A 14,194-nucleotide genomic window follows, 5' to 3' on the forward strand; every position below is an offset into this window, starting at 1 on the left:
AGCTATTTAACAAAGTCCTGCTCTGAACAAATGTTTCTATAGCCCTTGATGATTCTCTATTACTATAGAAAATGGCAGGCCATTGGTTGAAGGGCTCCCCACTGTTTCTTCCTTTCAAGATGAAAATAACATCTATTGGAAAATCTTAAATGCACTTCACTCTTGACACATTTTCCATTTCTTTCTTTTTTTTTTTTTTCCTTTTGGTACTGGGGATCAAACCCAGGGGCATTTTACCACAAGGCTAAGTCCCCAGTTCTTTTTAATTTTATTGAGGCAGCATCTCACTAAGGTGGTGAGGCTGGCCTCAAACTTTTGATCCTCCTGCCTCAGCCTCCTAAATTGCTGGGATTACAGGCTTGCACCAGAATGCCCAGAACATTTTTTCATTTCTTACAGAAACAGAGAATCTTAGGATATATAAGAGAGAAGGAACTTTGAGTCATTGATCGTACATTGTACATTGATCGTACATGAGAAAAACTGAGGTTTGCTTCTGTTTCCTGGGACTTCTGATGTCTTTCCCCTTAGAAAGCCACTTGAAGTAAATTAATTTAGTGTCAGATACACTCAAGATACTGATCTCTTCATTGCTTTTTCATGTATTGAGAGCTTTAAAAATGCTCCTGAGTTTTGACCCAGTAATTTGACTTCTTGGAAGCTGTATTGGGTAAATTTATGTAAAGATTCTTATGTAAAAAATATCCATTGCAGGCTCACATACAATAATGTAAATAAATGGAAGAGAACCTTAAATATCTCCAAATTGGAGACTAGTTAGATACATCATTATGGTATACCTGACCTGATCTAATATTTCTAATGAAATATCATGTGACCATTTAACATGATATATTAGCATGCAATAATATGAAGCATATTGTTTCAATCTCACCTCAGAGCCATTTCGCCACAAGGGAAATTCGTGGTGAGAAAGGCAAAGAGTGTTATTACAGATAATTTTGTGTAGGAAATTCCTACAAAAATTAAGTGAAGAAAACTGATAGGAGTGTGTGTGTGTGTGTGTGTGTGTGTGTGTGTGTGTGTGTGTGTGCGCAGAATCATTTAAGAATGGGCCAGATGCAAAATGTCAAGGGTAAAATGTTTTCTCTTAGATGTGGAAGTTAGAGAGAAATAATGAATTTTAAAAAGGGGGCACCTCATGAAAACAGAAGGCATAACAGTGGATTAGAGGAAGGGGAGTGAGGGGGAGGGAGGAGGGACAGAAAGGAGAGGAAGAGCAAAATGAAATCAACCAAATTATGTCATGTGTGTATATTAACATATCACAATGAATTCCATCTTTATGTATAACCATGATGAACCAATTTAAATTTATTTTAAAAATAAAAAAGAATGCATGGGTAGGGGAGAGCGGAATGATGTAGTTTAAACCAAATCATCTTATTTTTATGAGAATATGTTCATGATTTCATGGTTTCTTTTGTAACTCTTATTTTGAAATAATTCAGACATAAAAGTGTTGCAAAAAATGTAGAACTTTTAACCAATTATACTGCCTATTATTTGCTATAATCAGTGTCATTTCATTCTGCATTTCCCTTGACTACTTCAAGGAACATCATGCAAAGTGATATTGAATGATGATCAATGGATTTAAACTCTTTTGTGCAGTCGAGTGACTTAAGAGAGGCAAATACATATTTTTCACTCACATCTTCACCCTAGTGAAAATGGAAAGTATTGATCTAATGCAGCTGCCAGTGGTTCTACAGAACTCCCCTGCACATTAGAGAGTAGAAGAAAGAGCTCCAACAATAAAAACACTACATGTCCATTGTCATAAAAATACATTATACAAGTGAAAGTATCCAAATTTGAACATACATACTACATACTTTTTCGGCAAAATTAGAAGAGTCGGTCCCCTGTATTATAGATATTTTAGGGGTGAAAGAGACACTTGGTTCATCCAGCATGTCCAATAGAACTTTCTGCAGTGATAAAATGTTCTACATCTATACAATCCAACACTGGCCATGAGCCACGTGTCATTATTAAGTGTTTAGAATGTGGCTGGTGTGCAACTAAGGAACTGAACTTATTTTATGTCATTTTAATTCATTTAAACTTAAATAGCCACATATGGCTAGTGGCTAATGCACTAGACAATAAAGATCTAGATCTTTCTCCATTCTGAGTAGAAATTTTCTCTCCAGTACCCCTGAATTCTTTGCATCCTCTCTGATGACCACATCTATTCCTGATAGCTCCAATTACCATTTATAATTGTGGTACTCAGTTCTTGATGCATGTTAGATTCGCTTGGGGAGCTAGTGTAAAATGCCATTATAAGAGGGACCGGTGACCCAGACATAGCTATTTTTTTAAAAGCTCCTCTGGTGGTTCTAATGTGCAGCCAGGGTTGGGAACCTTGAATCTGTATAGATGACTCCCAATTCTGTATCTCCAGCTCTGAATGCTCAACTCTATATGCTGTCTAGATTTCTCCTCCTGGTGACCCAGCAAAACCTTCAAACACCAATATTCCCAAACATGATATGTTTATCTCTCATTTCTCTCTCCTAAATCCTTCAAATGGTAGTTTATGGATGACTTTTGCTCTTTTGATATTTGTTTTCTGTATTTTTTCTACATACTTTGTCCCCCACCTCCTTCATTACTACCTTTTTTGCATTTAATTTGTGGTATAAGATTTTGATTCCCTTCTCATTTCCTTTTGTGTTTTACTTTTTAATTACTTTCTTAGGAGTTACCCTCAAAGCTACAATTGGTATCTTTGAGCTTCTTGGATGTGTAGATTTAAATATTTCATCAAATATTGGCAGTTTAGAGCCATTATTTCTTCAAATATACTTTGTGTCCTTTTCCTCTTTTTATATTGGGATTCCTATCATATATCTGTTAGTATGTTTGATGGAACCTTACAAATCTCTGAGGCATTGTTCATTGCTCTTCATTCTTTCTACTTTCCACTCCATTGGCTCAGTATTTTTAATCGATATAGCTTCAAGTTCATTGATTCTTTCATCAACCTGCTCAAATATCCTGCTTGACAAGTGGCAAACACTACTGGGGAAGGTACTCCAACTCTGAAAAAATTCCAGGGTTGGGGAGCAAAACAAAGATAACCCTCTAAACCAAACCCTCTTCATACATATATATTGGCCAGTTGAAACATACAATCACAATTTCTTAAGGACAAGGTTCATATTGCTCTCTCAGGCACCAGCAATCTACTCTAGGAATGTGGACCATTCTCCCCAAGGCTGCATGGAAGCTACTGAATGGTACACGGTAGCTGGTTCAGTAAAAATGCCATAAAACTCTTACCAAATTTAGCAACTTCTTTCTTCAAGTACTACCCTAGTTATGGTAAGGTTTTTATTAAATTCCAGAGTCCAGAAATTTGATTATGGTGGCTTTTGCCAGTTTAATCAATGTTTTAGTGGAGGGATGGGTTTTGGAAATTCTCTACTGTGCCATTTTTGGTGACATTCTTTTAATCAAAATTTTCACAGAATGTTTTACACATTTAACCTCCCATTTAAATGTCAAGTTTTTTTTGTCCACACTCTATACAAAACCTGAGTAAGATAGTTTTAAAAGTTTCTATCTTGATATAGGGAAATTATATTTTTCAGATTGAATCTATTTAGCAATATAATGTTTCCTTATCCTCTTTGGTCTTTATAGCCTTCAATCACTTCTTTTATATGGGTGCTGTTTTTGTTCTTGTTAAATTTATTCCTAGCTACCTTAAGATATTGTCATTATTATGAATTATGTACTTTTCACTTTAATTTCTCAGTGGTGATGATTATTTCTGGAACAAACTTTTTAAAGTATTGATATTTGTAAAATTTTCTTGCATTCTGTCACTTCACCAAAGTTTCCTGTTAGTTCTAACAGATTTTTGTAAAGTTACTCATATGTTTTATTATACATTATCTGCACATGAAGTTGATTTTGTATCTCTTTAAATATTTATAACATTTTCCTGTCATTAGTCAGAATCTTAAAGTTAAATAATAGGAGTGATGGTAGCATCCTTTTCTTGTTCTTGATTTTAATGGCAATGAGTCCAGTATTTCACAAGTTATTATAGCATTCATGATTGGTTTGAGGTAAATCTTTTTATGTAGGTAGTTTGTTTCTACTGTAATTTTACTTGGATTCTTAAAGTAAATGGATGCTGAATTATACCAAATTATTTTCATCAATTGATATAACCATGTTTTCCTTAAGATGTTGACTCATTCACTGAATTGTATCAATAATTTATTCTTATTTAATCATGATTACATTCTTAGAGTGAATTACACCTTGGCCACAATGTGTTATTTGTTCAAACACATTACTGGTTTCAATTAGCTAATATTTTATTTATAATTTTGGGATTGTTTTCATGATTGAAATTGTCCTATAGTTTTTATTTGGGAATATTTTCATCAGCTTTTGGCATTAAGATATTCTAGCTCTATAGAATTAATTGGGGAGTGTTCATTCTTTTCTATGATCTGAAATATTTTCAATGTTAAGAAAATTGGCTGTAGGCTGGGCGCAGTGATACACACCTAAAATCCCAGCAACTGGGAGGATTGAGGCAGGAGGATCATGAGTTCAAAGCCTGCCTCAGCAACTTAGTGAGACTCTAAGAACTCAGCAGACACTGTCTCTAAATACAAAAACGGGCTGGGGATGTGGCTCAGTAGTAAAGCACAATTGGGATTAATCCCTGGTACCAAAAAGCAAAAAAAGAAAAAAAATTGGCTGTATTTTAAAATTCTATATACAGCTTTAACACCATCTGAACTGAATGACTTTTAATCAGTAGATATTTTAAACTATTTTAAATTCCTTTATGATTATTAATCTGTTCAGGTTATTTATCTCTTGGTGGTTCGATTTTGATAATTTATATTTCAAAACACAATATCACTTAAGATGTCTTCAGCTTCTTTCAATAAAAAAATGACTTAAAGTGGATTAACAAAAATAGGTTATCATGTCACACAACTAGAGGACTAGAGGTTGAGCAGTTTGCAGATTGGTTAATTAAGTGGCTCAAAGACATAACCAAATACCCAACTTACACTATTCTCAGCATGTAGACTTAGTTTGGCTGCCTTCATATTTCCAAAATGTAGTGTCCCATGTAAATGCCAATATTCGGGGGCAAAAAGAGAATGTTTCTTCTTTTATAGCTCTTTTTAATTCCAAAAAAATCCCATAGAAGCCCTATAGCACATCTCATTGGCTAGAACTGCATCAAAGTCCCAAATTCACTTTAATCGCTCACCAAAGCAATCGAATTACCAATATTAATTTAGCTTTATACTAATTAAGAATCTTTGCCTAAGGTGAATGAGGTGCTTCTCGCCAGAACACATAGCTATATGGTGGTGGTACTATGGAGTTGTGGTTAAACATACAAACCAAAGAGGGCTGGGGAGATAGCTCAGCTGGTAGAGTGCTTGCCTCACAAGCACAAGGCTCTGAGTTGATCCCCAGTACCACAAAAAAAAAAAAAAAAAAAAAAAGAGAAACATACAAACCAAAGAAAGGCTCTGCCAACACAGTAATCCCCCATCCCTATCTCTGCCACTATTTCTTATAATAATTTTGTACATATTTATTGAAAGGCTACTATGTACCAGGTTCTTGGAATAGAGTAGTCAATATGACTAAAAAGGGTTTTGCTATTATGGAGCTTACATTTGGGTTGACAGAGCTAAATATTAAAATAATAAACAAAATATGGCCAATTCGAGTAATGATAAGTTCCTACAGAATGTATCTTGAAGAAAATCAAGCCAGTATAATGAGATAGCTACATATGGAGGAGCTTGAAAGAGTAGTCTTGGAAGGCTTTCCTGAGACAATGACATTTGTTCTGAAACACTTATATGATAAGAAAGAAACTGGAGACCTATGGAAGAGCAAACCACATATGCAAAGGCCCGAGGTGGGCACATGCTTGACAGGTTTGAAGAATAGAAAGCTATCCAATGATCTCTTAAATACCATTGTGGTTTATATGCCCAGGCCTGAGCACGTGCTACATCCACTGTCTAGAATGATCATCCCTACATAACTATTGAGCAAGCTCCCCTCTACCCTTTAAGACAGATCAAATATCACTCATCTCCACAGGTAGAGTTGAACACTTCTTCCTTTGTACCCCTAGTATAGATTAGAACCCTTATAACACTGTAGTATATTTAATTGATTTACATTTATTGAGGGAAAAAAAGATGTTTTATTGCTTTCCTAGCAAAGGAGAAACACAGGACACTCTTGTCCCAGAGACTGTGATTCACACATCTAGAGGAACAGAGGGTTTTTAAAGAAGTAATACAAAGGCTACATTCCACATGTTCTCTGTCTGAGTTATAATAATTTATTTACATTTTTTGTCTCCCCCTCTGGACTTGAGTTTATTGAAGGTAGGGCTATGTCATTTGAGTAAATATATTATGTTCCCTACTACCAATCACTCTGGGCCTGACAAATGGTAGGTGCAGAACAAGTACTTATTGAATTAAAAGACTGAATATATACTATTGTTGATGCTACTCTAGGCTTTATGGAGCATACAGAAGAATCTGCCTTCATTGAAGTAGTTAAGAATGTAAACTCTGGAATCAGATGCTTGATTGCAAGTCCTCTCTACCACCTACTAGCTGCATGATCTTAAAGAATTTATTTAACCTCTCTGTGCTTCAGGTTCCCTCTCTGTAAGTAGTAGATAATAATGTTAACAGTCTTACAATGAGGATTAAGTTAAATACTATTTATGAAGGGCTTAGTACACATACCTGCATATAAGTGCTAAATATTAACTTATTTATGAACTGATCAAATTGTTGGATTGATAAAATTCAAACACATGAAAAACAAAATTCTAGAAATACATCACTATGCAGGACTTTTTTAAATACCTATAAGCAAAGGTGTTATAAAATCACGACCTCAACAGTGCATTGCTGAAAGAATATAGTATAACACAGTATACTATACTACACAGCACAGTATAACTTGTGCTGGCCTGACCATTTCTAGAGCACTGTGTTTATTTCTGAGGATCAAAGTATAATATAGCTATAAACAGACCATTAGGATACTACAAAATCTGGAAACTACCTAATATGAAGAACTATTGCAGAAACTAAAAATGCTAATTCTAGAGAAGGATCTATTTGGGCAAAGGGAAACATGATGGCCAACATCAAATTTTTAAAGGTTGTCAGGTGGAAGAAGCGAGAACTTTGTTTGATGTTGCCCTAGAGAGCAGAAATAGGTCCAGAGAACAAAAGCTGTAGGAACATGACTTCAGATGAATGTTAAAATTTACACTCACAACACAGGTAAGGAAGTAATGAGTTTCCCCTGAGTGGAAATGTTCATTAACTGGACCACCATTAACAAGGATATTGTCAAGAGAACTTTTTCATTGGGCTGGGGATTATTCTAGATGACCTGTGAAATCCCTTGCAAGAGGTTCAAAATCAGGACCTTCCAGGAAAGACTAGTGTTATTATTTTAAAGTTAGGAAGTTATCAAAGTGGTAATCTGAAAGAAGACAAGATGTTCTGGAAATCAACACTCCACAGCCTTCCTCTGAACAGCCCAGCCCAGTGTCTGTGTACATGAAATCTGCACTATAGTTATGCTTTGGATTGGGCAAAGTCCCTGTTCAAATGTAACTTTTTTCCTAGACAAGTTATGTCTTTAAGCTATTCAAACATTACTGCCAGCATTTATCACAGTGTTTGGTATATAGTAAGGATCTTTTATTGAATGTATTAATTGTCAGTCATTCATACTTTAGATTGTACAGATTTGTCAGGTTCAATCTATCTGCCTTAGAATGACCCTGAAGAGATGGACAGTTGGACAGATGAGCATGGATTTACTGTGAGAAGTCACAAGCTTTCCCCATTTATGCTGTAATCCTTATGCCACACAGTATGAACTCTGTGCAGATACAAGGTCCCTCTGAAGGTACTAATTTTTTGGTAAGTTGCAAAGCGAGGCTTTCTTCCTCACAAAGTCCTGTGCTCGGTAGTGATCTGGGCCAGGATTTGGCAAGGCCACTTTGCACCCTGGCTTCCTGCCCAGTCCATCGATTTAGCTCTTTAAATCGCATCATTTAAGCCTAAAAATGTCACCGACACCATTAGACAAACTCCTCTGGCCAGCAGTGAAGGAAAGAACATGATAAGCCCTCTGAGACAGCCTGTTGGACCATTCTTAATCTTTCATGCTTGGGGGACTACACTGGTAATGGGGTTCACTGACAGAATGGCATGAAATACAGGCAGGTTTTGTTTTCATCAGTTAAGAATACATTTCAAGGCTTGGCGGTGATGGCAGTTGAGTGCAGTCTGCCAAGTATAAAGGTAAAGGGTGATGAGAAGGAAACTTCTCAATAATACCTTCAGAGATGCCAGGAACTCTACCATTAGTTCCTTATTCCCAGAATTATGGCAAAGTAGGAATAATAGTAAGCATATGGAGAAGGAATTGATCTCAGAACCTGGAATGAGGCCAAAGCTATAAGGGGCATGTGACTCTGTGGGGATGGGAAGAGAGCAGGGAATGAGGCAAGTCACTTGACATCTACATGAACTACATGTCAAGAGACAATATAGGGAACTGGATTTTTGCATCATTCTCAACACATAGTGTAGAGGTGGGCATGGCTACTTAAAAGAGATTCCCAAGGCTGAGTAGCAGGCCTCTCCTTTTCCCTCCATCCTTCTAGTCAGACATCTCTTTAATTCCAAGGTCACAATTTTCTTAATGATGAAAGCATATTAAGATACTAGTTGACTATTGGACTGAGGATATGACTCAGTGGTAGAGTGCTTACCTAGCATGTACAAGGACCTGGGTTCAATCCCTGGCACCACATATAAAAAGATATCGCTAGCTGTTAGCCATATGATTTATTATTCCTTCTAGGGATCATTTTGGAGATATAGTACATTAAAGCAAAGTAGTGACTCACTAATGGTACAATATCAGGCAAACCTCTGGAGATACTTTTTTCTACAAAGGAAGTCAATGAAGCCTTTCACAACACAGCCCACTGGAAATTAAATAGACCAGATTAATCCAAATGCAAGTGATGAAAAGTACAACTAGACTTTGAGTTGATTATATACCATCCACTTATACTTATTTCAAATCTTAAATTACCATGATTTCACTCTTGTCTCTCTTCTACTTTAACCCATGTGCATAGCGAGAATCTAACACATAGAATTCAGTGAAAGGTACTGCTTATTGCATTCATTATTATTACTATCAGATGCAGTAGTAGTATAGTGTTGCTCTAGTACCTGGCACAGTGCCTGGGGCATATTAACTATTCAAAATCATAATAATTATTTTTATATCTTTATTGCCCCATTTCCTGGCATTATGCCTTGCATAAAAAAAGAGCACTGCTGAGTTACTTCCCATTGTTCTCACTTTTCCATGGGAAAAATTGTTCTTTGTTTTCCCCAATGCTGTGCCTTACTAGTATAGGCTTGGATCTTCCCATAACAATAATGCTTAGTCCGCACTATCAGTGACACCATCAGATAAACCATCCAGCCTTTTCTTCTGTGGCAAATGGGCAACAAGTGTTTAGGACCATGTTTTTCAGATGGGAAAACTGAGGAATTTTAGCTCACTTCTAACCCTTGTATCTTATTATAGTCTGCAAAATAGAGGCCTGCTCTCCACCCCATCCCTGACCATCTCCCTACGGCCATGATCAATCTTACCAGCTTTATTCTTACACTCTGTGGGGTTTGGACTGCCCTCATATTTTCATATTTATTCCCTCCTCCAGGAATTACCTTAAGAACTACCACCTCTGTGAAATCTCTAAGAATTGTAGTCCTCATTGAGCCTGTTCTGAAATCACAAAGCATCAAATCATTGCCATCTAATTTAGCACTTGACTGTGCCAACCCCCTTCAGCTAGATTTTTTTTTTTTTTTTTGCTTATTAAATATCCATTAATTGAGTATCTTTTGTGTAGCAGACCCTGTGTGAATGTTTGGAAATGTACAAATCAAAGTATTCCTACCTTCATATTAAAGCCGACCAGGTACCCCTATCCAAAAGACCCTTACCATAATTAAGCTTCTCTTCTTGTCAGAAAGATTTTTACAAAAAGTATCAACAGAATGTCAGCAGGGTTTCTGCAGAGGGCATTGGGGTTTGAACCTTCCTCTTTCTTATAATTGCCAGGTTTGCAGATGAAGGTGTGATAGAGTTAGAGTCTGCGATCAAACTTGTGCAAAAAGATATCTGTTTTCTTGGTTAAAATCGGTAAAACTTCTGTCTAGCCTAAAAATATGGGACAAAGAGTAATTGTAACATACCCACCCACTGCCATGTAACCACACCACTGAAAATAAATCTAAAAGAATTTACAGACTTGGGGTCCAGAGATTTTTTTAGCCATCAGCAACTCTAGACCGATGCAGCTTATAAACTTGCTTCCCAAAAATTCCTCAGGTGTCCAACCTCATCTGTTCTACATCAGTATGGCTAAAATATAGGGTGTGATGGAGAAAGATGCAGGAATATCAATGGAAGGTTGGTTCATTCTTTCTTCAAATAGATATCAAGTGTGTAGGGTATGCCAGGCACTGGATGAAGTGCAGGTGCTAGAAAAGTGGGACAGATGCAATTTTTGCATTTGAGTTTCAAAGTTAGTTGGACAGGACAGATAATTGTCCAGCAAGACAAAGGATATAAAGAGAAAATGTGGTAAGCATTAAAAAGGTAGGAAGAGGACAGGGTACACTGGAGAGAAGAATATGAAGGAACTATTTTAGATAGGGTGGTTAGTAGGGGCCGTTCTAAGGAACTGGTACTTTGTTGAGGCCTGAAAGATGAAAAGAGCTGGAGAAGAGTGTACTAGGATGTGATCAAAGATCTTGATGTAGGAAAAATCTCAGCATGTTGGAAGATTTAAGCCAGGCGTGGTGGCACATGCCTGTAATCACAGAAACTTGCGGGGACTGAGGCAGGAGGATCACAAGTTCAAGGTCAGCCTCAGAAATTTAGCAAGACCTTGTCTCAAAAGAAAAATAAAAAAGACTGGGGGTGTACCTCAGTGGTAGAGACATGTGTGTCATGTGCAAAGCCCTGGGTTAAATCTCCAGTATTATGAAAAAGAAAAAATAAGTTCCATAAGGCTAAAGAAAAGTGACTCGGGTGAGAGAGTTGCTTAAGAAGACACTGGGGAGGTAAAAACCTTGGAGAGCCAATACCTTGCAGACGTTATAAGGAATATTAATTTCATCACAAAGGGAGCAGAAAACTAACCAACGAGCAAAGAAATGGGATTGGGTTTGTTTTACATGGATAATTTGGGAGTAAGATGGAAGGTGGACTGGAAGGGGAGAAATGCAGTCAGGATAATCAATCAATTCCAAGGTCATAGCAATGGTGCAGTTGAGAGATGATGAAAACAGGTACCTGTTCTTTCATGACCCTCCGCCCCTGCCACATTGATTAGCATAGTGCTAGGCACACTGGGAGCTCTAAGAGATCAAGTAAACAAATAGAAGCTGAATTGAGTTGAGTATCTCTTCAGGTGGTCACGCCATCTCTTCTCCCTTCTCCCTTTTGGTTTACAACATAGAGATGGAGGCTGTCTACAATTCAGATTATTAAAGTCATTTGCTATTTACTGTTTAGTGCTTACTCAGAGTGCTGTTTTGCTGCTTTCCTTTAGCTATTGCTGAGTTACTTGAAGGTAGTGAAAGAACCAGTGCTTCTCAAGAGAGCCAAACAGCACCCTGCTCTCCTGAGATCTGGATACAAAGAGAAATTTGTCATTTGGCCCTGTTTGGGGCAAGAGGCACCTCTCATCTACAAAGCTAACTTCCCAGAAGATCACAAGGACATGATTACAAATTCCACTTGATATAATATATGCTTCTCCCTCTGCCAAAGCAAGGATATAATTACCTGAAAGAGTGAGGTAAATGTTTGTAGAAGCTCCATGTCTTCATTTTCTCTTACATCCAAGAGATGAGACAAGGGGCTCTTTATCACATTTCCATTTCCTTTTGCTGGCAAAACAGTTCTATAATGAAAAACACTGAAATAGGTCCATTCTAGCTCGGCCTCCAGAGGAGCTTGGAGGACTCAGAGATGGGAAGAAAAGGGGAGCCAATCGTCTAATGGATCTGAGCCTCATGTTCTCCCCTGAGATCATCATTTCCATCTTACAGGGCTAGTACAAGGAGTCAATAAGGAATGTGAGTAAATTTGATTCGTAAATTACAAGGCAAAAACTCTATTCTGTGATTCATTCTATGCAAATGAAGGCAAAGACTGTCTTTTTTGTCTTGGTCTCCCAGATAAAGTTTAAACACATTGTAGGAGCTCAGTAAATAGGTTTTTACTTAAAAATCAATTCCATTAAGTATAATCTGGCCTTAGATCTTGGTACAAATAAAACAGACCATTCACTTCTCAGAATTAAATCAAACAGATTCTCAGATCTGTTAGTGTCTTGGTTTGGACTGGTAGAGGAAAACAAAATCATGGATGGACAGAGGGAGTGCATACTTATCTTTTGCAGATGGCTTTGGCTGATTGAAGTCTATACCTCTTCCCCAGTGATCAGGAACAAGGGACAGGATTGCAGTTAGCACTAAAACAGCATTTCAATCTAGGATGTGCATCTGGGACATTTGCAAATGTAATCTTGAAAATTAGTACAAACCCACAGACCAGGAGCTCAAAAGGAAACTAGCCAAAGATGAGCACTAACTTTACATCATCAACCAGCAGTGTTACTATGAGTATTTTCAGGCAGCAGAAAGGCAGGAAGGAAAGAAGGAAGCAATTTCTACCATGTTTTGGGAAGTTGCCAGTTGCTTTGATAATATACATCTCCTGTAACTCTCACAATAGCTTTACGAGGTAGGAATTGTTCTCTCACATAGGAACTGGCACACAATAAGCAGTCACTAAATGATAACTGCTAGTGATAGTATTAACATGAATAACCTTAGTAATAATAAGTGAAGCACAGAGGGCTTGAGTAACTTAGCCAAGGTCTCAGAGCTGACAAGTGATAGAACAAGTGTTTGAGTTCAGGTCTACATGACCCTAAAACCTGAGCTTTTTCTGCTATACCCCTTGGCAAGAGGGAAAGGATGGTGTCCTTTGAGAAAGTCCTTTCTCTTTTGGATTTTTCCAACCCCTTAGCAAGGCTACCCTTTGTAACTGGTCACCTGAGACCTTCAGGTAACTAAGAATGTGTTTGGTCTTCCTCTCTCTCCTCACTCAGCTTTCTAAATTGCTATGAACCATGGCCCAGCTATACTACAAGAAGGTCAATTACTCACCATACAGAGACCGCATCCCCCTGCAAATTGTGAGGGCTGAGACGGAGCTCTCTGCAGAAGAGAAAGCCTTCCTTAATGCTGTGGAGAAGGGGGACTATGCCACTGTGAAGCAGGCCCTTCAAGAGGCTGAGATCTACTACAATGTCAACATCAACTGCATGGATCCTCTGGGCCGGAGTGCCCTGCTCATTGCTATTGAAAATGAGAACCTGGAGATCATGGAGCTACTGCTGAACCACAGCGTGTATGTGGGTGATGCATTACTCTATGCCATCCGCAAGGAAGTGGTGGGTGCTGTGGAGCTTCTGCTCAGCTACAGGAAGCCCAGTGGAGAGAAACAGGTAAGAGAATTCCCTACAGGCTGGGATATAGCCAGGAACAACAGTGAACCAGAGTCCAAAGCCTTGAAACTAAGGAAGGTTAGATAGTCTGGAGTCTAGACTAGGTTAGTCTGGAAGCCCTATCTCGGGAATTGCATCAGTGATCTCAGGCGGTGTCCAAGAGCTATGCTGGGTTTTGCTCATTTGCCTTTTCCTTTTTAGTATTCGCCCATATACATTCAATACATAACACTCAAAGTGTGCTCTTGAATTCCAGAATATGCAAGTTCTTTCTACTTTCCCTACCTCCTGCTTCTTTTTCTGTTCTTCCTCTACTCAATAGTTACATTATAGAAAATGAGAGACTAAACACAGACCTCAACTTTCTCATTCCCACCAGCCTCTCTTTTGCAGACAAGACAGGAAACTTTAAACCTGGATGCCATAGGAGAGATGCAGCTGGATCTAAGGCCTCCCATATTTTCCCCGTACCTGTTTTTGTGACTGCATTCC

The 14,194-nt window shown here is 37.9% G+C and overlaps 1 protein-coding gene across 1 annotated transcript in view; it reads left to right on the top strand.

Moving 5' to 3' along the window:
* TRPC5 (transient receptor potential cation channel subfamily C member 5) overlaps window positions 1-14,194 on the top strand; it is a 273,683-nt gene that overhangs the window by 118,209 nt on the left and 141,280 nt on the right. The window contains exon 3 of the mRNA XM_079124842.1: window positions 13,304-13,702. Coding sequence (XP_078980968.1) covers window positions 13,325-13,702 — 378 coding nt within the window. The 5' untranslated portion in view covers window positions 13,304-13,324. The remainder of the gene's footprint in view (window positions 1-13,303; window positions 13,703-14,194) is intronic.

The sequence above is a fragment of the Sciurus vulgaris genome, assembly GCF_902686455.1.
Source record: "Sciurus vulgaris genome assembly, chromosome: X".
Classification (NCBI taxonomy): Eukaryota; Metazoa; Chordata; class Mammalia; order Rodentia; family Sciuridae; genus Sciurus; species Sciurus vulgaris.